General features: G+C 38.5%; 1 protein-coding gene across 1 annotated transcript in view; it reads left to right on the top strand.

Annotated features, from left to right (window-relative positions):
* CLIC4 (chloride intracellular channel 4) overlaps nucleotides 1-23,622 on the top strand; it is a 134,323-nt gene that overhangs the window by 65,364 nt on the left and 45,337 nt on the right. Inside the window, exon 2 of the mRNA XM_053707196.1 lies at nucleotides 1,145-1,254. Within this exon, the coding sequence (XP_053563171.1) occupies nucleotides 1,145-1,254 (110 nt within the window). The remainder of the gene's footprint in view (nucleotides 1-1,144; nucleotides 1,255-23,622) is intronic.

The raw sequence follows: 23,622 nt of genomic DNA, 5'->3' as shown, positions 1-23,622 counted from the left end.
CGGACAGAGTGATATTTTGACACTTCAATGATTGCCAGTAACACATAAGACAGTGATTTTATTTTCACCCTTCTTGGCTAAAGTGTTAGGGCTAGAATAAAAGTATAACAAAACACATGTAAAACATAATAAAATAAACTATGAAACTTATATATACATATTTAATGTAAAATATATGTTTACACATACATATATATACATTATATACACACCTATGAGCCCTTTCCAGTCAAACACCTTAACCTTACCATATAACTTTAAAATAATGTTACGGCAGTTTTTTTTGTTTTTAAAAACAAAATAGTTGAAATAGCATTGTTTCATTTTTAAATATTTCTTAACTCACCTTCGACTTGGCTTAGCGGACATTTGGGTTAGCGCTCAAGTGAAAATCAGAACAGAGTTTTGTAGAGAACACCATAGAAGCCGCACTATCCAACCTCCAGATGTTAGGGCTGATTTAAATAGAGCAGTGTTAGTGTTTAGTATCGCTAATATTTTTACCCTCCACTTGTAATCTAGACTATAGTCATATAGGGTCAGAAATGCAAAAAATGTCATAATTATTTTTATTTTATAATATCCCTTTAAATTGGATAATAATCCACCCATGGGGGATATTTATCAAAGGTCTGGCGGACCTGATCCGATAGTGGGGATCTGGTCTGCCAGACCTCGCTGAATGCGGAGAGCAATACGCTTTCCGTATTCAGCATTGCACCAGCAGCTCTTGTGAGCTGCTGGTGCAGCGCCGCCCCCTGCAGATTCGTGGCCAATCGGCCACCAGCAGGGAGGTGTCAATCAACCTGATCGTACTCGACTGGGTTGATTTTCGGCGATGTCTGTCCGCCTGCTCAGAGCAGACAGACAGGGTTATGGAGCAGCTGTCTTTAGACCGCTGCTTCATTACTGCTGTTTCTGGCGAGCCTGCAGACTCACCAGAAACACGAGCCCTCAAGCTCCATCCGGAGCTTGATAAATAGGTCCCAATACTTTATAAAAACACACTTTTTAAGTATTCATTTAAATATTTTTTTAATATTTGCACTGTGCTTTGTTAGATGAGGAATTTCCAGGACATACAGACCAAAGCAGAATGCCTGGTCAACAGCTAATTTCATGGTGATATCTGTTTATTTTCCAGGCTGGAATTGATGGTGAAAGCATTGGAAACTGTCCTTTCTCTCAAAGACTCTTTATGATCTTGTGGCTAAAGGGTGTCGTATTTAATGTAACAACTGTTGACTTAAAAAGGTAAGAAAGAATTTTAATTCAATTTACTGTGCAGATCATTCACATTTTATCCATTTCTATTTTGTATAATACGTTTTTTTCAAGAATATCCAAATCTGATCCAATCTATGAGGACCAGGGACATCATCTGTGTATTACTTGCTCTCACATCTCACATTTGTGTCTACAACTACTAAAAAATATGATCAAATCAAATTTAGACTTGAGATCACGTTGAGATACATCATATACCTAATTACTTGTAAAATTTGTGGGGTGCAATATGTAGGGGGCTCTAGTCGCATGTTGAAGGACAGAATAAGGGAGCACCTCAATAACCCCACCCACAAACTAGAAAAGTTTAAAAATATGTTATACAGGTAGCCCTCAGTTTACGCTGGGGTTAGGTTCCAGAAGCAATGGTTGTAAATCGAAACCGTTGTAAATTGAAACCCAGTTTATAATGTAAGTCAAAATTGTCATAAGTAAGACCTAATACATTATTTTTAAAGCTTTAAAATGAAGACATTAAATGCTAAACAGCATTATAAACCTAATAAAATAATCACACAACACAGAATATATAATTAAACTAAGTTAAATTTACAAAAACATTGCTAAACAGCATTATAAACCTAATAAAATAACCACACAACCCAGACTTCACTTGCATTTTTCTGCAAACAGTTCTTTCTATGCATTCCAATCTGGACTGATTTATAGACAGGAAGATCTTGTCCCTTTGAAATCTGCTTGATAGCTCAAGTCTGGTTAAACTGATTAATTTCAGCTTGCTTGGCTTTGCTGCAACACAAGCGGACAGCTCCACCTACCGACTATTTTAATAAATGCACTGCTTCTCAATGCTTTTCAATAGCAGTCACATGACTGGAAAAAAAAGGTTGTTATTCTGAAACGGTGTAAATTGAACCGTTGTAAAACGAGGGCCACCTGTATAGAGAAGTAAAAGTGAGCTTTTATTTGTGTACCAAAGAACCAAATGGCATAAATGCCGGTTGGGGACATTGACCTCTTTCAAGGTTTTATTGATTGTGCACCATAAGTGAACAGATTATTTATAGAAGTACAGTTGTATGCCAGTAATGCCAATAATATTAATAGCAATATTATTGATACAAACATTTGTAGCATGCTGGTAATATTCACAACTTGTAAATGTATGTATCTGTATTTTATTAATTAATCTTTTTCTTCTCGTTTTCTCTTTTTATTTTAAACAAGTTTTTTATTATTCTAGAATGGTGTTGGAAGACTCGTTGGTTTATGTTAGATTCAAGGATACTTATGTGTCTATCTGTTAACAGTTGTAATTGAAACAAAATAGTCAATAATATAATTATACCTTTGTATCTTTTTAATCTTTAATTTATAGCCACTTCCTAGTGCTTATGCACATGAAGTCATACTGTAGATATAGGCCTTGAATTGACCGTTCTGTAATTTAAGATGATTTGAAAGCTGGGATTAAATTATGTATTTAACTTTAAGAAGTCTCAGTTTTCTGTTCGTCTCATGGCTTATTCTTGCCGCTGAAGTATTAAATGTTTAATAATTACCTGTAGCAACAGTGCACATCATGTACTACCGATTTTTCATGTTGCAATACGTCACTTCTGGTTGGTTGATACAGAGTGACGTGACAAATGTGTACAATTTAAACGTTTGGCGTTCTCCATATGCAAACATGTAATGTTTGTGAAAAGTACAGCGAAACATGGGGGAGATGTGTACACTTCCAAAGGTCTGTTATGTTTTTTTATTCATATCATTTAATAAACGGTATGTTTTAACTTTTTTGCCTCTGTGTAAATATATATATATTGCTGACAACAGCTTATTCCAATTTGTTTAGCTAAATGAATGGCCTTCACTTGCTGCAAGTCAAACAACTTTATTTAATTAGAAAGACTTACCTTTAGTTGTGAAATAAATATACATAGCAGACAAGTATGAAACCTTTCTGAATACATTAACACCACTTTTGCTGCAATATGTTTTCTATGGCTAAACTCCCCTCACCACTCCCCTTGCTTTATTTTGTGGGTCCCATCTGGTCTTGTTACTGGAGTAGACAAGGCTAACCACTGACATTTTGTTAGCAAAACTTGCATGGTTTTGAAGTATCGTATCACCTTTGCTGTGGCCAATTAAAGACAGAGATAGGTTTATTAAGTCTGCAGTAAGCACTTCAAATTCTTAAACTTGGGAAACACACATTTTTTAGTGTAAAATTACAAGAAAAGCAGTAGTGTTTCCCAGGTGGCAGCCGTGATAGGTAACAGTCACCATCATCCATGCAAATATTAAATACTTTACATTGTGTGGTCCTCAAACATATTTGTCAGTCTGATAAGGAAGTTAGGATTGTGTGTTAACAACCGCACCATGATTCTTTGTAGTGTCCTAGGTTCTCATCATATTTACACGTTTCTTCATATTATTTTTCTTTTCTTTAAATATAGTGATGCTTCCAGTAGAAGTGTATATTTATGTATATGATTACTAATATATTAGTTATTACATAAGTGCCTCTATTAGCTTGCCTTCACATGTTCTATATATATATATATATTTAAATTTAAGGTTCCAAGAGTGGCTCATTTAGGTGACTGATGTAATTTTATGCCTAGGGGCACATTGTATTAATCGCTTCACTACCGGGATATTCAGAGAAGAACTTGCCTAAAACACCAGAGATTTTTTAGCATTTTTGCTATCACTCCATTTAAACAGAAATAGAGTCTTGTTTTTTTCTATTTTCTGTCAAAAATATATATAAGTAGACAACCCAAGGTATTTATCTAGCCCATTTTGGTATATTGTATGCCACCATTTCACCACCAAATGCGATCATATATAAAAAAAATGTTAACTTTTTCACACACTTTGGGTTTCTCACTGAAATTATTTACTTACTGCTTGTGCAATCATAACACAAATTATTGTAAATACTTCTCTGGGATCTCCTTTGTTCAGAAATAGCAGACATATATGGCTTTGCCATTGTTTTTTTGTAATTAGAAGGCCGCTAACTGCAGCTGCGCACCACACTTCTAATATTCCCGGCAGTGAAGGAGTTAATCAGATAGCATGTAAGGTTTATTTTTAGATTTAGTATAGAGATTACCCTCCCACCTGACACTTCCCACCCCCTGATCCCTGCCTGATCCCTCCCAAAAAGCTCTCTTCCCTCACCCCCACTGGTCACCCCCATCTTAGGTACTGGCAGACAGTCTGCCAATATGAAAATTGAAGGCATTTTTCTTTTTTTATTAAATATTTTTCTTTTTTTTTATATTTTCTGTAGGGTAGGATTCCCCTTACCCTCCAACCTCCCTGATCCCTCCAAAACAGCTCTCTAACCCTCCCCCCTCTAACTATGTCCACCATCTTAAGTACTGGCAGCTGTCATTATTAATTTAATTTTTATTTTTTATTATTTTTTTACTTTTCTATAGTGTAGTGGTACTCCCACAAGATATATATAAATACGTCATGTGGTACGATAAGCAATGTATTTATATACGTCTTAATGGGCTATGGGGTTAATATTATCATATTAGTGTTCTTGTTACACACCTATACTTAAAGGACCAGTCAACACATTAGATTTGCATAATCAACAAATGCAAGATAACAAGACAATGTAATAGCACTTAGTCTGAACATCAAATGAGTAGTACATTTTTTTATAACAAATTTCAAAGTTATGTATATTTCCACTCCCCTTGTACCATGTGATAGCAATCAGCCAATCACAAATGCATATACGTATAGTCTGTGAATTCTTGCACATGCTCAGTAGGATCTGGTGACTCAAAAATTGTAAATATAAAAGACTGTGCACATTTTTTTTTAATGGAAGTAAATTGGAAGAAAGTTGTTTAAAATTACATGCTGTATCTGAATCATGAAAATGTAATTTAACCTGAGTGTCCCTTTAACAATGGAGGTCCTAAAAGTATTATTATTTCACATTTCAGACATTCTACAAATGTGTTATTATTAAGTAGCATCGTTATTATTTTAAGACCTCTGTTAAGGTGCCTTCAACTACTAGTTTACATCTTATACTTTATGTTGTTCAGGGTCCAAGAGTGACTGGCCTTGTAAGTAAATTAAGTCTCACTTATAACTAGGGGGTTTGTTTGTGACCATATTCATATATAGTTAGTGCTTTTGATATATACACCCATTTTTATGATTATTATTAGGTGATAAGCCTGCCCAGAGGGCAATCTAAGTTTAAAACATACAAACCCTCAAGCTTAAAGGGCCACTAAACCCAAAATCTTTCTTTCATGATTTAGATAGAACATACAAATTTAAACACCATTACAATTTACTTCTATTATTTATTTTGCTTCATTTTTTAGATATGCTTATTTGAAGAAAAAGCAATGCACATGGGTGAGCCAATCACATGAGGCTTCTATGTGCAGCAACTAATCAGCAGCTACTGAGCATATCTAGATATGCTTTTCAGCACAGAATATCAAGAGAATAAAACAAATTAGATAATAGAAGTAAATTAGAAAGATGTTTAAAAATGCATTCTCTTTCTAAATCATGAAAGAAAAAATGTGGGTTTCATGTCCCTTTAAGTTACAAAAAATAAAAAAAGTTAAATTACAGAAAAAAATAAACAAAGCTATCCAAAATATAAAAATTAAACTTTAACTAATACCCCTATAAAAATAAAAAATCCCCCAAAATAAAAAAACCCCCTAATCTAATACTAAACTACCAATAGCCCTTAAAAGGGCCCTTTGTAGGGCATTGCCCTAACTTAAACAGCTCTTTTACCTCTAAAAATACTAAGTCCCCCCTAACAGTAAAAACCCCCCAAAATAAAAAAAAAAAATTAAAGGGCATTCAGCTCTTTTACTGCCCTTAATAGGGCAATCAGCTCTTTCAAGCCCAAAAAAACCCTAATCTAAAAAGAAAACACACCAAAAAATAAAAAAGCCTAAACCTAAGCCCCAAATAGGTACTCACTGTTCCTGAAGTCCGGCGGAGAAGGTCTTCTTCCAGAGGGATCCATCATCTTCTATCTTCATCCGGAGTGAAGGCGGCGATGAGCAGAGGTGCGGAGCTGTATTCCTGATGCCTGGATCGTCAGCCGCGGTCCTCGCGGTGGTCCTTGGCGGCATGGAGGCTCCTATACATCTGATGTCCGTCGTAGACTGAAGATTGGATGCAAGGTACCGCAATCAATTTGGGGTACCTTGCATTCCTATTGGCTGAAAATTTGAAATAAGCCAATAGGAATAGAGCTACTGAAATCCTATTGGCTGTTCAAATCAGCCAATAAGATTTCAGAAGCTCTCATCCTATTGGCTGATTTCAAATTCATATGCGCTGCTTTTAAAAACTACAGAAATCTTCTTTCCCGAAAACCGCTTATGGGACAAACTTGAAATTTTGTTTATAGAGTTATCTTATGACTAGAATTCAGACTTGTTCAAGAGAAGTTGATACGTCATGTGGTTTGGCAGCCATTTTGAATTGTTGAATTGTATGGAGGCTGTATATCATATAATCTGTCAGTCATTTTGTTTTAAGCAAAGGTTTTCGAAAATCTATTTTTTCTGCAACCGCTTATGTTAGAACTGTGAAACTTGCTGTATAACCGTATATTGTAACATATATTACAATAACCTATATTGTCACAGTTGTTAATGTTTAAGGAATTGGTCACAAGCTGTGGCAGCCATATTGGTTTACGCAAACATTTTGAAAATGTGTTTTCTTTGCAATCGCTTATGTTAAAGCAGTGAAATTTGTTGTATAACCATATATCGTGACCTAGAGTTACATCTGTTTGTGTTGAAAGTATTGGTCATATGGTGTGGCAGCCATCTTGAAAATGCAAAAATTTTGAAAATGTGTTTTCTTTCCAACTGCTTATGTTAGAAATGTAAAAACTTCTATAAAACTTTATATTGTGACTTACTGTAGCTGCTTGTATGCCATTGCAAAGGTGATGTGCTTGGCCACCTCTATTGCTGCTTGCAGCTATATGTGTATATGGTTTCATATGGCTGTATGTGTGACTTTGAACCTCAATTTAAAAAAAAATGATAAGTAAAGGGGCAAAAAATAGAATGAAATTATATTGCAAGGATTTTTTTTATGCATCATTGCATTTTATATTACAATCATAAGTTATTTCATGTTGAGAGGCATCACCAGATCTAAATACTGACGTGCAGTTGCAGATGTTTAGCTGTAAATACATTTTAATTTGTTTAGTTTATTACTTTGAGGTGAACGTTTATATCCCTGCGTGTAACTGAATATATCCAGGTACTTGTGTTTGCATTTTTGTTAAACATCATTGCAGCACTATGCAATTTTGTGGCGCTATACAAATAAATGATAATAATAATAATAATAAGATACATTATCACTATATATAGGACATTACAGTAGCATTAAGAAAAGGCTGTACGTCGCTTGTCTTTCTATGGGGATTGTGTAATTAATAGCACCACCAGTGACGAGACACGCTATTTCCGATGACGTGACCCACGCTATTAGTAACAAGAAAACCCTTAATGTCCGGTGACGTACATAGTACATTGCGGTCATTTAGGGGTTAATGTCGAGATTGGTGTTATATGCACTAACACACTCTCTACATTAACAGGGCTACAGACTGGTGAGTATGTTCTATGCTCTGTGCATGGAACATACATACCAATCAGCACCAGGGATAGGCAAGGTGTCCGCACAAGGACACTGATGTCCATGACTGGCCCTTGCAGTGTCCGCCACACGTTTTTGCGGCGAGCAGTAGTGGGAAAGTGAGTGAGAGAGAGGGAAGAAGCAAGCTGCCTGCAGTGCAGCCTGTGTCAACCACCGATGAGTCGCGACCTATCCTGATTCCATTATCTGTGCGGCAGCGTAGTGCTTGTGATTAACATCAAGGTGGGTGGGTTTGGTCAGGAGTTGTAGACTCTCAATACAACATAAAAAAAGCAGTCTTTATGTAAATGTTATTTTAAACTTGTTTGATTAGATGACTAATTTGTACTTGTAGAACTAGACCAGGGGCGTCCAACATGCACGTTTAAACTCCTTCACTATGTCTACCACTTCTGCTGGATGGCTATTGCACCATGCCTCTACTACCCTCTCGGTAAAGAAAGTGTTTTTTGATGTTTTTAATTTGAAATGTACGTTGGTGTCCTTCACATAAGGTCTGTACTTCGGAAAACGTCCCCCACAGCCTTGGTCCGTGCCTATCCCTGATCAGCACCTGCACATATGTACCAGGCACCTTCATATGAAACAAATTAAATGTTTGAAGAAAAAAAAACTGACATTTGCATAGTGCTTTCAATTAGTATGCTGAGACATACATGCCCCTTTAAACCATGTATTTTATATCCTGAGATCAGTGTTTGAAATTGGCAAAATTCTAGCAGTCTGTATTTAGTCTGCTTAATTGACTTAGTCTCACCTTGAATACTGTTATACACGTGCAACAGGATATGCATGTGCTGGCAATGTAAAGCCTTAGCTTGGAATGAATCTAAGGGTTGAGGCCCTTATGAGAGTGATCTGGCTGGTATGGCAACAATATTGCATTTAGAGGGAGGTGGTACTCACCTGTATAAAGGGTTGTTAGGCCTCAACCTCTTTTGCCTGCATCCTGGATTCTGTTCCAGGACATGTACCCAAATGGTAGATAGGGATCTAACTGTATTGTATACTCAGTGCTGACCAGTAGATCTCAAACATAATTTCATAATTTACATGAATAAATCTCAATCCAGCAGATGGCTATTAGAATATTGTGGCCTAAATTACAAGTTAAGATACAATGTAACCAATGACTTGTAATACCAGATAAAGCTGTATTGCTGTGCAAGATAACACGCTTAGAGTTGACAGTAATGAACCGGACAGTCCAGTATTTAATCAGGCTGCCCAGTAAAATCTATATAAAAGTAATGGGCACTTAAAGGACAAATAAACATAGTAGAATAACTTAATCAGAAAAAAGCATAATAAAAAGGCAATGCAAATGCACTTAGCTTGCATTTCAAATGAGTAGTAGATGACTTCCTGACAAATTTTAAAGTAAGTTCTAGTTTCCCTCTCACTGCATCATGTGACAGCCATCAGCCAATCACAAAATGCATATATGTATATCCTGTCAATCTTGTACATTCTCAGTAGGAGCCGGAGCCTCAGAAAATGTGTATATAAAAAGACTGTGCACATTTAGACAATAGTCTCCTGAGAGGCAGCTTCGTTTTGGAATGCCTCTTAACTCTTCTATGCATTACAAGAATATCCCAGAAGTAAGTGACATTGAATATGCCCTATTTGTTACTGGCAGCCAATGATGGTAAAACAAACCCCAGTCTTATGTGTGTTTTTGGTAGTCTGCCGGATGTTAAAATACTGCTTTGCACGTATTACATGTAGCCACTGGGTTAAAATCACTGCTCTGATTTGTTTTCTTTTCCTTTGAAACACATGGGTGAAAAAAAACAGTGGTCTTTGTGTGCTACTGGCAATCAAATGGTGTAAATCACTGCTGTGGGTGTTCCTGGCAGCCAAATTGGTAAAATCATTGATTTGTTTGTTATTGACAGCCAAGGGGATAAAATCTATGACAGTTGGTAAACATATATACAGCCACTGTGGGACCCTGCCTTCACCTATACAGAGTCAACTATAGGTCGTTCAGTATTTTTGTGGAAGAGAGCTGGCAGCCCTAGCACCTTATGCAGTCATTTTATGTCAGTTTATTCTGTATGTACTCAGTCATTTGTTCACACATAAAGCATAAGCTAACATGCAGCCAAAGCACCTTCAGTTTTACTTCTGTTTCCTTTTATTGCTAATTTACTTGGCTCATAAACAAAATACTGTCTAGCTCACTTGTCTGAATGTTTCCAAAATCTGATGTAGCTCAAGTTGTAGACATTTATACATAGACAGAGGAAAGGCAACATAGTGAGCCCTTCTATTAGTGCATGCGTAGATTTAGATGTGCTTTACAAATCCATAAGAATTAGTATATATGGTTAGGTTGTCATAGGGCAGAAGTAAGATCCCTTTGTGACCATTCTATCTAGTTTACACTGGCACATTTGAGAAGTTATTAAAGCACTGTTAAATACCGTAGTATTGCATAATCAACAAGTGCACAATAAAAAGACTATTTACATCTATTTTGTAAACTAGTTCCACTGGATAGAATGAAAGTGTCTCAAGTGGTTGGCCGTGGGCTAGAGGTGTGGTCATGCCCAGCATGCAGAGCTCATAAACTCTATTGCATTTGTGAAGCGTCTTGTCAGTGGTGCTTTGATATTGTAAAGCTGATAAGGTTGCCTCTTTTTTACTTTTATTTCCCTTTAAAGGACTATTAAAGGGATATGAAACCCAAAATGTTTCTTTTGCTATTCGAATAGAGCATGCCATTTTAAACAACTTTCTAAATTACGTATATTATCACCTTTTCTTCCTTCTCTTGGTATCTTTTGTTGAAAAGCAGGGAAGTATGTTTAGGAGCTGACCCATTTCTGGAGCACTATTTGGCAGCAATTTTGCAAGAATGTTATCCATTTGCAAGAGCACTAGATAGCAGCATTCTTTCCTGCCATGTAGTGCCCCGGATGCCTACCTAGGTATCTCTTCAACACAGAATATCATAGGAACAAAGCAAATTTGAAAACAGAAGTAAATTGGAAACTTTTTTTAGAATATAGTATATAAATATATATAGGTATAGTCTGTCTGAAACACAGAAGAAATGTTTGGATTTCATATCCTCTAAACACAGTGGAATTGCATAATCTATAAATACATAATAAAAAGACAATGCAAAAGCACTTATTAGTCTTAATTTCAAATAAATAGTAGATTTGTTTTTGTGGACAAATTTCAAAGTTAGTTAAATTTTCTGTCCTCTGTATCATGTGACAGCCACCAGCCAATCACAAAATGCATATACGTATGCACTGTGAATCTTGCACATGCTCAGTAGGAGCTGGTGTCTCAGAAAGTGTACATATAAAAATATTGTGCACATTTTGATAATGGAAGTTCATTGAAACGTTGTTTCAAATTGTGTGCTCTGTCTGAATCATGGAAGTTTAATTTTGTCTTTTGTGTTCCATTAGCTGTTTTTAAGTTTTCTTTTTTTGCCTGAGTTGGATCATTGTAAAGGGATTTTTTTCATTAATTTGTTCTGTAAGGGTTTGAAGGTGTTTTTGTGATTGTGGTGTCAGTGGAAATGTGCAGAAAAGTGAACCTAATAAAACTGATGCTGCTCCGTTGATTCTAATAGAGAGTGACTCACTGTGAGGAGTGGTGGATACACATTTCTCAGAATTCAGCAATTTTTGAGTTGCGATTTTATGACAAGTTTTTTTCTGTGACATAATGGTTTCACAAACGCTTTCATGATTCCAACAGAGCATGACATTTTAAGCAACTTATTAGTTTCTTTTTGTTTACCTAACTTGCTTTGTTCTCTTGGTATCCTTTGGTGAAAATCATACTTAGGTAGGCTCGGGAGCAGCAATACACTACTAGCTAGCTGGTGTTTGGCGACTGCACTTATATGCTTCTTATCATTGGCGTCACTGATGTGTTCAGCTAGCTCCCAGTAGTTAATTGCTGCTCCTTCAACAAAGGATACCAAGAGAACGAAGTCAATTTGGTAATAGAAGTCCATTCATTTGTTTAAAATTGCATACTTTATCTGAATCATGAAAGAAAAATTTGGGGTTTGATGTCCCTTTCTAGGCTGTTGACTGATGAGCAACAATGAAATGGGTCAGAAGCGTGCACAGCTGTCAGTTGGGGCCTGCATTGGTTTAGTTATTGCCTGTGACAGAGGTCGGCAGAGCAGTGATTAACCTCTTCTCTATAACTAGGTTTTACAGAGCAGGCACAGTGGCAGTGACCTGCAGAGCTGGCTTAACCCCTTTGTTATGATAGTACGCTGCCGTCACAGAGATTTACAAGGAACTCCATTGCAGGATTCATTTTCTCCTGGCAACAGACGCTCAGAGAAATGTCATTAAAGGGACATTACAAATGTCATATCATGTGAGTGGCATTTTATATACGCCGTTACAACTAAATATAGTGCGCTCCATCAGTAGATAAAGCTGTCAGCTCCCTCATCTCCCTGAGGGCAGGGGCTTCACTGAGAAGTGCTCATTTTGCAAGAAAACAGTAAATTGTTTGCTGTTCTTTACACAATCAGTTTATTTTTACTTTGATTTAGCATACTTTTAAATAAGGGGCTCTACACTATCATTTGTGAATCCCCCTCCTATAAATATTTAGATTTTGTTATTACTGTATCCCAGAATGAAAAATAATTGTTTGTATTTTTATTTATTTTTCACTCAATGAAACTTCATATGAAATTAGTATCTTAAATGCTAAAATATTATTTAAATGTATAAATCATATTTTGTGTGAATATTATATCTGTTTTTTTCTCCTGGATTTGAACTTAACCTTGTGCGGTTACTGTTGATATGTGTCTTACAATTCTCTACTTCACTCCTTAAGAAGAAAGGATAGTAAGCCGGTCTAAAAATAACTGTGTGCAAACAGGAAAATGTATTTAGTGTTGTTTAATGAGCTTGGGTATTTGGTGAATGACTACAATTCACTGCAGTCCTTACAGAATTCCTCTATAGACCCATTCACTTAACACACAACCTCTTGTTCTGTAAAGCTCTTATTGCAAGGGAGTCTGGGAACTGCCTACTGGATTTAATTAAAAGAAAATAACATGTGCACGGAGGTTAAAGGTGAGGTTCTGACATCTGCTAGAGATGCGGGAGCAATAGCCATGAAGCTATTTCTCGTCTCCTTACAAGGGCAGAGTGACTCTGTACAGACGTCTAACTGAAATTCACATCTAACAATTCAGCAGGAGTGACTCTTAACCCGACTGCTGCTGCTGCTAAAATTCATTTTAAGCTTAAATGTTGTTACATAATTCACACAGCAAGCACAGTGACATCAAAAGTTGTCGTTAAAAGCCAGTGAGCGATCATCTAACGCTAGAGATGTGCTTAAAGGGACACGAAACCCCACATTTTAAACTACTTTTCAGTTTACTTCTATTATCAAATTTGCTTAATTCTCTTGTTATCATTTGCTGAAGGGACAGCACTGCACTACTGGAAGCTAGCTGAGCACATCTATTTAGCCAATCACAAGAGACAAATGTGTGCAGGCACCAATTAGCAGCAGCTCCCACTAGTGTAGGATATGTGTGTATTTTTTTTTCAACAAATGATACCAAAAGAACAAAGCACATTTGAAAATAGAAGTGAATTTAAAGGTGTCTTAAAATGACATGCTCTATCTGAATCATGCAAGTTTAATATTGCATTTTCTAACCCTTCAATGGGAAATAAAACCCAACATTTTTCTTTCATTATTCAGATAGAGAATACAATTTTAAAAAGTTTCCAATTTTCTTCTATTATCAAATGTGCTTCATTCTCATGTTATTCTTTGTTGAAGAGATACCTAGGTAGGTAGCATGCACATGCCTGAAGCACCACATGACAGGAAATAGTGCTGCCATCTAGTGCTCCTGCTAATGTACAACATTGTTGCAAAACTGCTGCCATATAGTGCTAGAAACACGTGCACACTTCTGAGCTTACATCTCTGCTTTTCAACAAAGGATAACAAGAAAATTAAGAGAATTTGATAATAGAAGTAAATTGGAAAATTGTTTAAAATTGTGTGCTCTGTCTAAATCATGAAAAAATGTTTTGGGTTTAATGTCCCTTTAAGTTATCCGACTTTCTGTTTCCCTATCCCTCAATATTTATCTATTTTTTTTTGCGCCCCTTGTGCAGCAGTTTTTTCATTCTGTTTGGTTTAGTGCGTACCAGGAGTATTTATTCCAGCCTCTGTTTCTATCTGTTTGTACCAATTGTCATATCCACAAACTACTATAAATCACTACATAAAATAAATAATTCTATTAAAACCATTGATGGTCACTGTTACCACAAGTAATACAGTCTGCCCACTGGGATTAAAGATACTGTAACTTCCAAATTAAACTATTGTTATATTCAGATAGAGCATGTCATTTTAAACTATTTTCCAATGTATTTCTATTATCTAATTAGCGTTGTTCTCATTGTATCCTTTGTTGAAAAGCCTACCTAGGTAGGCTCAGAAGTAGCAATGCAATAATGGGAGCTAGCTGCTGATTGGCCCTGGCATATGTATGCCTCTTGTCACTGGCTCACTAGATGTGTTTGGGTAGCTCCCAACAGTGCATACTTTTTCTTTTAACAAAGGATACCAAAATAATAAAGCAAATTTGATAACAGAAGTAACATAATAACATAGTAGATGAGACTAAGTTCAGCCTAAATCTAGTCCCATTTAAATAATAGGCTGTCTGTTATTTTTACTTCCAAAAGGTAAAATGGGAAGTTGTTTAAAAACGGTTTGTTCTGTCTGGATCATGCAATAAAGGGTTTCATGTCCTGTTATGGATCTGCATATTATTGTCACATTACCCTTATATAGTGACTGTGTTCAGCAGTGCAGCCTCTTTCTTATCAAGCCTATTCTACTTTTAGATGATCTGTTAGTCTACAGCTGTGCCTGTGTATGACTTCATGTTGGTTAAGAGAAAAGGAATTTGGGTTATGTGTTTGTCAGGGGCTGGGACAAGCAGGCCTTGGCATCGATCTGATTTCCTGCAGTTGTTGCCTGTGCAAAGGCATGAAATTGAATTGAAGAAAATCCCCTAATGCTTGTTGCCGGATGAGCTTGTTGAACTGTACTTGTTGGGGCTTCTGCAGAGAGCTCCGGAGATCACGCCATGTATGTGATTTGTGCGTTTTACAACCAGCAACCCAGGGGCCCGTTCTACGCTGCTTTCTGACTGTCTAATAATTCTTACATTATGACTTGTACACTGTCTGGTGCTTGCAATTGTTAAAATACTATTTAATTTAACTTTTCTATATATCTTATTTGTATCCTTTACGTATTAGTGAATTTGCTTCCATTTATTAGGAGACCTCTTTTTAACCTCCTGCTAGAAATGAATATGTTTAACCCCATGGCCACTATTTTACATAATTCTCTGGCATAATGAGGCCACCATTAAAGAGACAGTAAACTTTAAACATATTCTGTCATCTATTTCAATGAGCCTTATTTACTTACATTGATTTTGAAGGTTTCAGGAAGTGTGCGGCTATATAAAACAGGGTTAAGGACTCTTGCTCTGTGCCTGATAACAAGAACTTTCACTGATCTGTTGGTTGGTAGTGAGATGCCACATAAAACAACATCAGTACCAGGACATCATTTTCCAATGCTTTGTTTTAAATGCAATGAACCTTTCAGTACAAAAATAATAACAGTTATAGTAACTGACATAATTCATTCTATAACTAGAAGATCACCTGAACAGCTTTTCATTTTGATCTAAAATGACTATGTTCTCAGAACATTCTGTCAACTTTGTAGGAGTTGCAAGTACAACTGGGTGTATATTTGTATTGATTGTATCTGCTTAGGCCTAAACCTTAAATCTCCACAATAGAAAGCTAATAGGGCGGCAACCCTCACAATAATACTATGGGGCCGATTTAACATGCTGCGAATGCAGCAGTTTTCGCGAGAGCCGTTAGACTCGCTGGAAACATAAGTTAAGAAGCAGCGGTCTTAGGCGGCGAACAGCAATCGTCCTGATCAGATACAATCGGGATGATTGACACCCCCTGCTAGCGGCCAATTACCCGTGAATCTGCAGGGGGCGGCACTGCACAAGCATTTCACTAGAAATGCTTGTGCAATGATAAATGCAGACAGAGTATGCTGTCGGCATTTAGCGATGTCGGATAACAGATCATGTCCGCCCCATAATAATAAGGGAGTTAAAAAATGCCAGACATATGCACAACTCTACTTAAAGGGATATGAAATATTATTTCTCTTGTTAAGTGTATCCAGTCCACGGATCATCCATTACTTATGGGATATTCTCCTTCTCAACAGGAAGTTGCAAGAGGATCACCCACAGCAGAGCTGCTATACAGCTCCTCCCCTAACTGCCATATCCAGTCATTCTCTTGCAACCCTCAACAAAGATGGAGGTCGTAAGAGGAGAGTGGTGTTTTATACTTAGTTTATTTCTTCAATCAAAAGTTTATTATTTTTAAATGGTACCGGAGTGTGCTGTTTATCTGAGGCAGTATTTAGAAGAAGAATCTGCCTGCATTTTCTATGATCTTAGCAGAAGTAACTAAGATCCATGGCTGTTCTCACATATTCTGAGGAGTGAGGTAACTTCAGAGAGGGAATGGCGTGCAGGTTTTCCTGCAATAAGGTATGTGCAGTTAATATTTTTCTAGGGATGGAATTTGCTAGAAAATGCTGCTTATACCGGATTAATGTAAGTAAAGCCTTAAATGCAGTGATAGCTACTGGTATCAGGCTTATTAATAGAGATGCATACTCTTATAAAAATGTAATATAAAACGTTTGCTGGCATGTTAATCGTTTTTATATATGTTTGGTGACAAAACTTATTGGGGCCTAGTTTTTTCCACATGGCTGGTTTGATTTCTACCTAGAGACAGTTTCCTGAAGCTTTCCACTGTTGCAATATGAGTGGGAAGGGCCTATTTTAGTGCTTTTCTGTGCAGATAAAAATACTGACAGAGACATTCAGCTTCCCTCTGTATGATACAGGACATCTCTGAAGGGCTCAAAAGGCTTCAAAGTCGTTTTTGAGGAGGGTAACAATCACAGTAGACTGTGGCAGTTGTGACTGTGTTTAAAAAACGTTTTTGTCATTTATTATTCTGTTTTTGTTATTAAGGGGTTAATCATCCATTTGCAAGTGGGTGCAATGCTCTGCTGACTTGTTACATACACTGTAAAAATTTTGTTAGTGTAACTGCCTTTTTTCACTGTTATTTCAAATTTTGTCAAAATTTGTTTCTCTTAAAGGCACAGTAACGTTTTTTTATATTGCTTGTTAACTTGCTTTAAAGTGTTTTCCAAGCTTGCTAGTCTCATTGCTAGTCTGTACAAACATGTCTGAAACAGAGGATACTTGTTCATTATGTTTAAAAGCCATGGTGGAGCCCCATAGGAGAATGTGTACTAAATGTATTGATTTCACCTTAAACAGTAAAGATCAGTCTTTATCTATAAAAGAATTGTCACCAGAGGGGTCTGTCGAGGGGGAAGTTATGCCGACTAACTCTCCCCACGTGTCGGACCCTTCGCCTCCCGCTCAAGGGACGCACGCTAATATGGCGCCAAGTACATCAGGGACGCCCATAGCGATTACTTTGCAGAACATGGCTGCAATCATGAATAATACCCTGTCAGAGGTATTATCCAGATTGCCTGAATTGAGAGGCAAGCGCGATAGCTCTGGGGTTAGACGAGATACAGAGCGCGTAGATGCTGTAAGAGCCATGTCTGATACTGCGTCACAATATGCAGAACCTGAGGACGGAGAGCTTCAGTCTGTGGGTGACGTCTCTGATTCGGGGAGACCTGATTCAGAGATTTCTAATTTTAAATTTAAGCTTGAGAACCTCTGTGTATTGCTTGGGGAGGTATTAGCTGCTCTGAATGACTGTGACACAATTGCAGTGCCAGAGAAATTGTGTAGGCTGGATAAATACTATGCAGTGCCGGTGAGTACTGATGTTTTTCCAATACCTAAAAGGCTTACAGAAATTATTAGTAAGGAGTGGGATAGGCCCGGTGTGCCCTTTTCCCCACCTCCTATATTTAGAAAAATGTTTCCAATAGATGCCACTACACGGGACTTATGGCAGACTGTCCCTAAGGTGGAGGGAGCGGTTTCTACTTTAGCAAAGCGTACCACTATCCCGGTTGAGGACAGTTGTGCTTTTTCAGATCCAATGGATAAAAAATTAGAGGGTTACCTTAAGAAAATGTATATTCAACAAGGTTTTATTTTACAGCCCCTTGCATGCATTGCGCCTGTCACTGCTGCGGAGGCATTCTGGTTTGAGGCCCTGGAAGAGGCCATCCATACAGCTCCATTGACTGAAATTGTTGACAAGCTTACAACTCTTCAGCTAGCTAACTCATTTGTTTCTGATGCCATTGTTCATTTGACTAAACTAACGGCTAAGAATTCCGGATTCGCCATCCAGGCGCGTAGGGCGCTATGGCTCAAATCCTGGTCAGCTGATGTGACTTCAAAGTCTAAATTACTCAACATTCCTTTCAAGGGGCAGACCTTATTCAGCCTGGTTTGCTGACATTACTGGAGGTAAGGGTCATACCCTTCCTCAGGACAGGGCCAAATCAAAGGCCAAACAGTCTAATTTTCGTGCCTTTCGAAATTCCAAGGCAGGTGCAGCATCAACTTCCTCCGCTTCAAGACAAGAGGGAACTTTTGCTCAATCTAATCAGGCATGGAAACCTAACCAGTCCTGGAACAAAGGCAAGCAGGCCAGAAAGCCTGCTGCTGCCTCTAAGACAGCATGAAGGAACGGCCCCCTATCCGGCGACAAATCTAGTAGGGGGCAGACTTTTTCTCTCCGCCCAGGCATGGGCAAGAGATGTTCAGGATCCCTGGGCGTTGGAGATCATATCTCAGGGATATCTTCTGGACTTCAAAGCTTCCCCTCCACAAGGGAGATTTCATCTTTCAAGGTTATCTGCAAATCAGATAAAGAAAGAGGCATTCCTACGCTGTGTGCAAGATCTCCTAGTAATGGGAGTGATCCATCCAGTTCCGCGGACGGAACAAGGACAGGGTTTTTATTCAAATCTGTTTGTGGTTCCCAAAAAAGAGGGAACCTTCAGACCAATTTTGGATCTAAAGATCTTAAACAAATTCCTCAGAGTTCCATCTTTCAAAATGGAAACTATTCGGACCATCCTAACCATGATCCAAGAGGGTCAGTACATGACCACAGTGGACTTAAAGGATGCCTACCTTCACATACCGATTCACAAAGATTATCATCAGTTCCTAAGGTTTGCCTTTCTAGACAGGCATTACCAATTTGTAGCTCTTCCCTTCGGGTTGGCTACAGCCCCGAGAATCTTTACGAAGGTTCTGGGCTCACTTCTGGCGGTTCTAAGACCGCGAGGCATAGCGGTGGCTCCGTATCTAGACGACATCCTGATACAAGCTTTCAAATTGCCAAGTCTCATACAGAGATAGTTCTGGCATTTCTGAGATCGCACGGGTGGAAAGTGAACGAGGAAAAGAGTTCTCTATCCCCACTCACAAGAGTCTCCTTCATAGATTCTGTAGAGATGAAAATTTACCTGACGGAGTCCAGGTTATCAAAGCTTCTAAATGCTTGCCGTATTCTTCATTCCATTCCGCGCCCTTCGGTGGCTCAGTGTATGGAGGTGATCGGCTTAATGGTAGCGGCAATGGACATAGTGCCATTTGCGCGCCTACATCTTAGACCGCTGCAATTATGCATGCTAAGTCAGTGGAATGGGGATTACACAGATTTGTCCCCTCTGCTAAATCTAGATCAAGAGACCAGAGATTCTCTTCTCTGGTGGTTGTCTCGGGTCCACCTGTCCTAGGGTATGACCTTTCGCAGGCCAGATTGGACAATTGTAACAACAGAGGCCAGCCTTCTAGGTTGGGGAGCAGTCTGGAACTCCCTGAAGGCACAGGGATCGTGGACTCAGGAGGAGAAACTCCTTCCGATAAATATTCTGGAGTTAAGAGCAATATTCAATGCTCTTCTGGCTTGGCCTCAGTTAGCAACACTGAGGTTCATCAGATTTCAGTCGGACAATATCACGACTGTGGCTTACATCAACCATCAAGGGGGAACCAGGAGTTCCCTAGCGATGTTAGAAGTCTCAAAAATAATTCGCTGGGCAGAGACTCACTCTTGCCACCTGTCAGCAATCCATATCCCAGGCGTGGAGAACTGGGAGGCGGATTTTCTAAGTCGTCAGACTTTTCACCCGGGGGAGTGGGAACTCCATCCGGAGGTGTTTGCTCAATTGATTCATCATTGGGGCAAACCAGAGTTGGATCTCATGGCGTCTCGCCAGAACGCCAAGCTTCCTTGTTACGGATCCAGGGCCAGGGACCCAGAAGCGACGCTGATAGATGCTCTAGCAGTGCCTTGGTTCTTCAACCTGGCTTATGTGTTTCCACCGTTTCCTCTGCTCCCTCGACTGATTGCCAAAATCAAACAGGAGAGAGCATCAGTGATTCTAATAGCGCCTGCGTGGCCACGCAGGACCTGGTATGCAGACCTAGTGGACAGGTCATCCTTTCCACCATGGACTCTGCCTCTAAGACAGGACCTTCTAATACAAGGTCCTTTCAATAATCCAAATCTAATTTCTCTGAGACTGACTGCATGGAGATTGAACGCTTGATTCTATCAAAGCGTGGCTTCTCCGAGTCAGTCATTGATACCTTAATACAGGCACGAAAGCCTGTTACCAGGAAAATCTATCACAAGATATGGCGTACATATCTTTACTGGTGTGAATCCAAGAATTACTCATGGAGTAAGGTTAGGATTCCTAGGATATTGTCCTTTCTCCAAGAGGGTTTGGACAAAGGATTATCAGATAGTTCCTTAAAGGGACAGATTTCTGCTCTGTCTATTCTTTTGCACAAGTGTCTGGCAGAAGTTCCAGACGTCCAGGCATTTTGTCAGGCTTTGGTTAGAATTAAGCCTGTGTTTGAACCTGTTGCTCCCCCATGGAGCTTAAACTTGGTTCTTAAAGTTCTTCAAGGAGTTCCGTTTGAAACCCTTCATTCCATTGATATTAAGCTTTTATCTTGGAAAGTTCTGTTTGTGATGGCTATTTCCTCGGCTCGGAGAGTCTCTGAGCTATCTGCCTTACAATGTGATTCTCCTTATCTGATTTTTCATGCAGATAAGGTAGTTCTGCGTACCAAACCTGGGTTTTTACCTACGGTGGTTTCTAACAAGAATATCAATCAAGAGATTGTTGTTCCATCATTGTGTCCTAATCCTTCTTCAAAGAAGGAACGTCTTTTACATAATCTGGACGTAGTCCGTGCCTTGAAGTTTTACTTACAAGCTACTAAAGATTTTCGTCAAACATCTTCCCTGTTTGTCGTTTATTCTGGACAGAGGAGAGGTCAAAAAGCTTCGGCAACCTCTCTTTCCTTTTGGCTTCGGAGTATTATACGCCTAGCCTATGAGACTGCTGGACAGCAGCCCCCTGAAAGAATTACAGCTCATTCTACTAGAGCTGTGGCTTCCACCTGGGCCTTTAAAAATGAGGCCTTTGTTGAACAGATTTGCAAGGCCACGACTTGGTCTTCGCTTCACACTTTTTCAAAATTTTACAAATTTGATACTTTTGCTTCTTCGGAGGCTGTTTTTGGGAGAAAGGTTCTTCAGGCAGTGGTTCCTTCCGCTTAATCCCTGCCTTGTCCCTCCCATCATCCGTGTACTTTAGCTTTGGTATTGGTATCCCATAAGTAATGGATGATCCGTGGACTGGATACACTTAACAAGAGAAAACATAATTTATGCTTACCTGATAAATTTATTTATCTTGTAGTGTATCCAGTGCACGGCCCGCCCTGTCATTTTAAGGCAGGTCTAAAATTTAATTAAACTACAGTCACCACTGCACCCTATGGTTTCTCCTTTCTCTGTTTGTTTCGGTCGAATGACTCGATATGGCAGTTAGGGGAGGAGCTGTATAGCAGCTCTGCTGTGGGTGATCCTCTTGCAACTTCCTGTTGGGAAGGAGAATATCCCATAAGTAATGGATGATCCGTGGACTGGATACACTACAAGAGAAATAAATTTATCAGGTAAGCATAAATTATGTTTTCATGGTTTAGCTAGAGCATACACTTTTAAAGAACTTTCCAATTTTCTTCTATTATCTAATTTGCTTTGTTCTTTTAGTATTCTTTATTGAAAAAATATACCTAGATTGGCTCAGGAGCTGAGAGCTAGCTGCTGATTGGTGACTGCACATATATATCTCTTAGCAATGTGTTCAGCTAGCTCCCAGTAGTGCATTGCTGCCCCTTCAATGAAGAATAACAAGAAAATTAAGAAAAATTGATAATAGAAGTAAATTGGAAAGTTGTTTTTAATTGTATGCTCGATCTGACTCATATAATAAAATGTTGGGTTTCATGTCCCGTTAAATGTAATCATAACAAGTTCTAACTTGTTAGAGCATTTTATTGTAACATAAATTATTTCTCTGTCTTTTTAATGAGCTGCACATGACTGATGCTCATGTATCCACCAATCAGAAGCTGTGTCTTGACGTGGACTGACATGGTAGTGTGCCTGGTGGGTGAGTTTAAAGGGACGTGAAAGCCAAAATATTTATTTCATGATTCAGATAGAGAATACATTTGTAAACAACTTTCCAAAATACTTCTCTTATAAATTGTGCCTTATTCTCAAAGGCCTAGATTTGGAGTTTTGTCGGTAACGACCCGAAAAACTAACGCCGGCTTTTTTCTGGCCGCACCATAAAAATAACTCTGGTATCGAGAGTCCACATAAAGGCTGCGTTAGGCTCCAAAAAAGGAGCGTAGAGCATTTTTAACGCAGCTTCAACTCTCGATACCAGAGTTGCTTACGGACGCGGCCAGCCTCAAAAACGTGCTCGTGCACGATTCTCCCATAGGAAACAATGGAGCTGTTTGAGCTGAAAAAAAACCTAACACCTTCAAAAAAGCCGCGTTCAGCTCCTAACGCAGCCCCATTGTTTGCTATGCGGTAACCCTTCCTACGTCTGCACTTAACACTCTAACATGTACCCCGAGTCTAAACACCCCTAACCTTACACTTATTAACCCCTAATCTGCCGCCCCCGCTATCGCTGACCCCTGCATATTATTTTTAACCCCTAATCTGCCGCTCCGTAAACCGCCGCTACTTACATTATCCCTATGTACCCCTAATCTGGTTCCCTAACATCGCCGACCCCTATATTATATTTATTAACCCCTAATCTGCCCCCCACAACGTCGCCTCCACCTACCTACAATAATTAACCCCTAATCTGTCGACCGGACCTGAGCGCTACTATAATAAAGTTATTAACCCCTAATCCGCCTCACTAACCCTATATTAAATAGTATTAACCCCTAATCTGCCCTCCCTAACATCGCCGACACCTAACTTCAATTATTAACCCCTAATCTGCCGACCGGAGCTCACCGCTATTCTAATAAATGGATTAACCCCTAAAGCTAAATCTAACACTAACACCCCCCTAAATTAAATATAATTTAAATCTAACGAAATAAATTAACTCTTATTAAATAAATTATTCCTATTTAAAGCTAAATACTTACCTGTAAAATAAATCCTAATATAGCTA

This window comes from Bombina bombina, chromosome 3, assembly GCF_027579735.1.
Source record: "Bombina bombina isolate aBomBom1 chromosome 3, aBomBom1.pri, whole genome shotgun sequence".
Taxonomy (NCBI): Eukaryota; Metazoa; Chordata; class Amphibia; order Anura; family Bombinatoridae; genus Bombina; species Bombina bombina.
The sequence above is the reverse complement of the archived record's forward strand: the minus strand, read 5'-3'. Positions and strand labels throughout refer to the sequence as shown.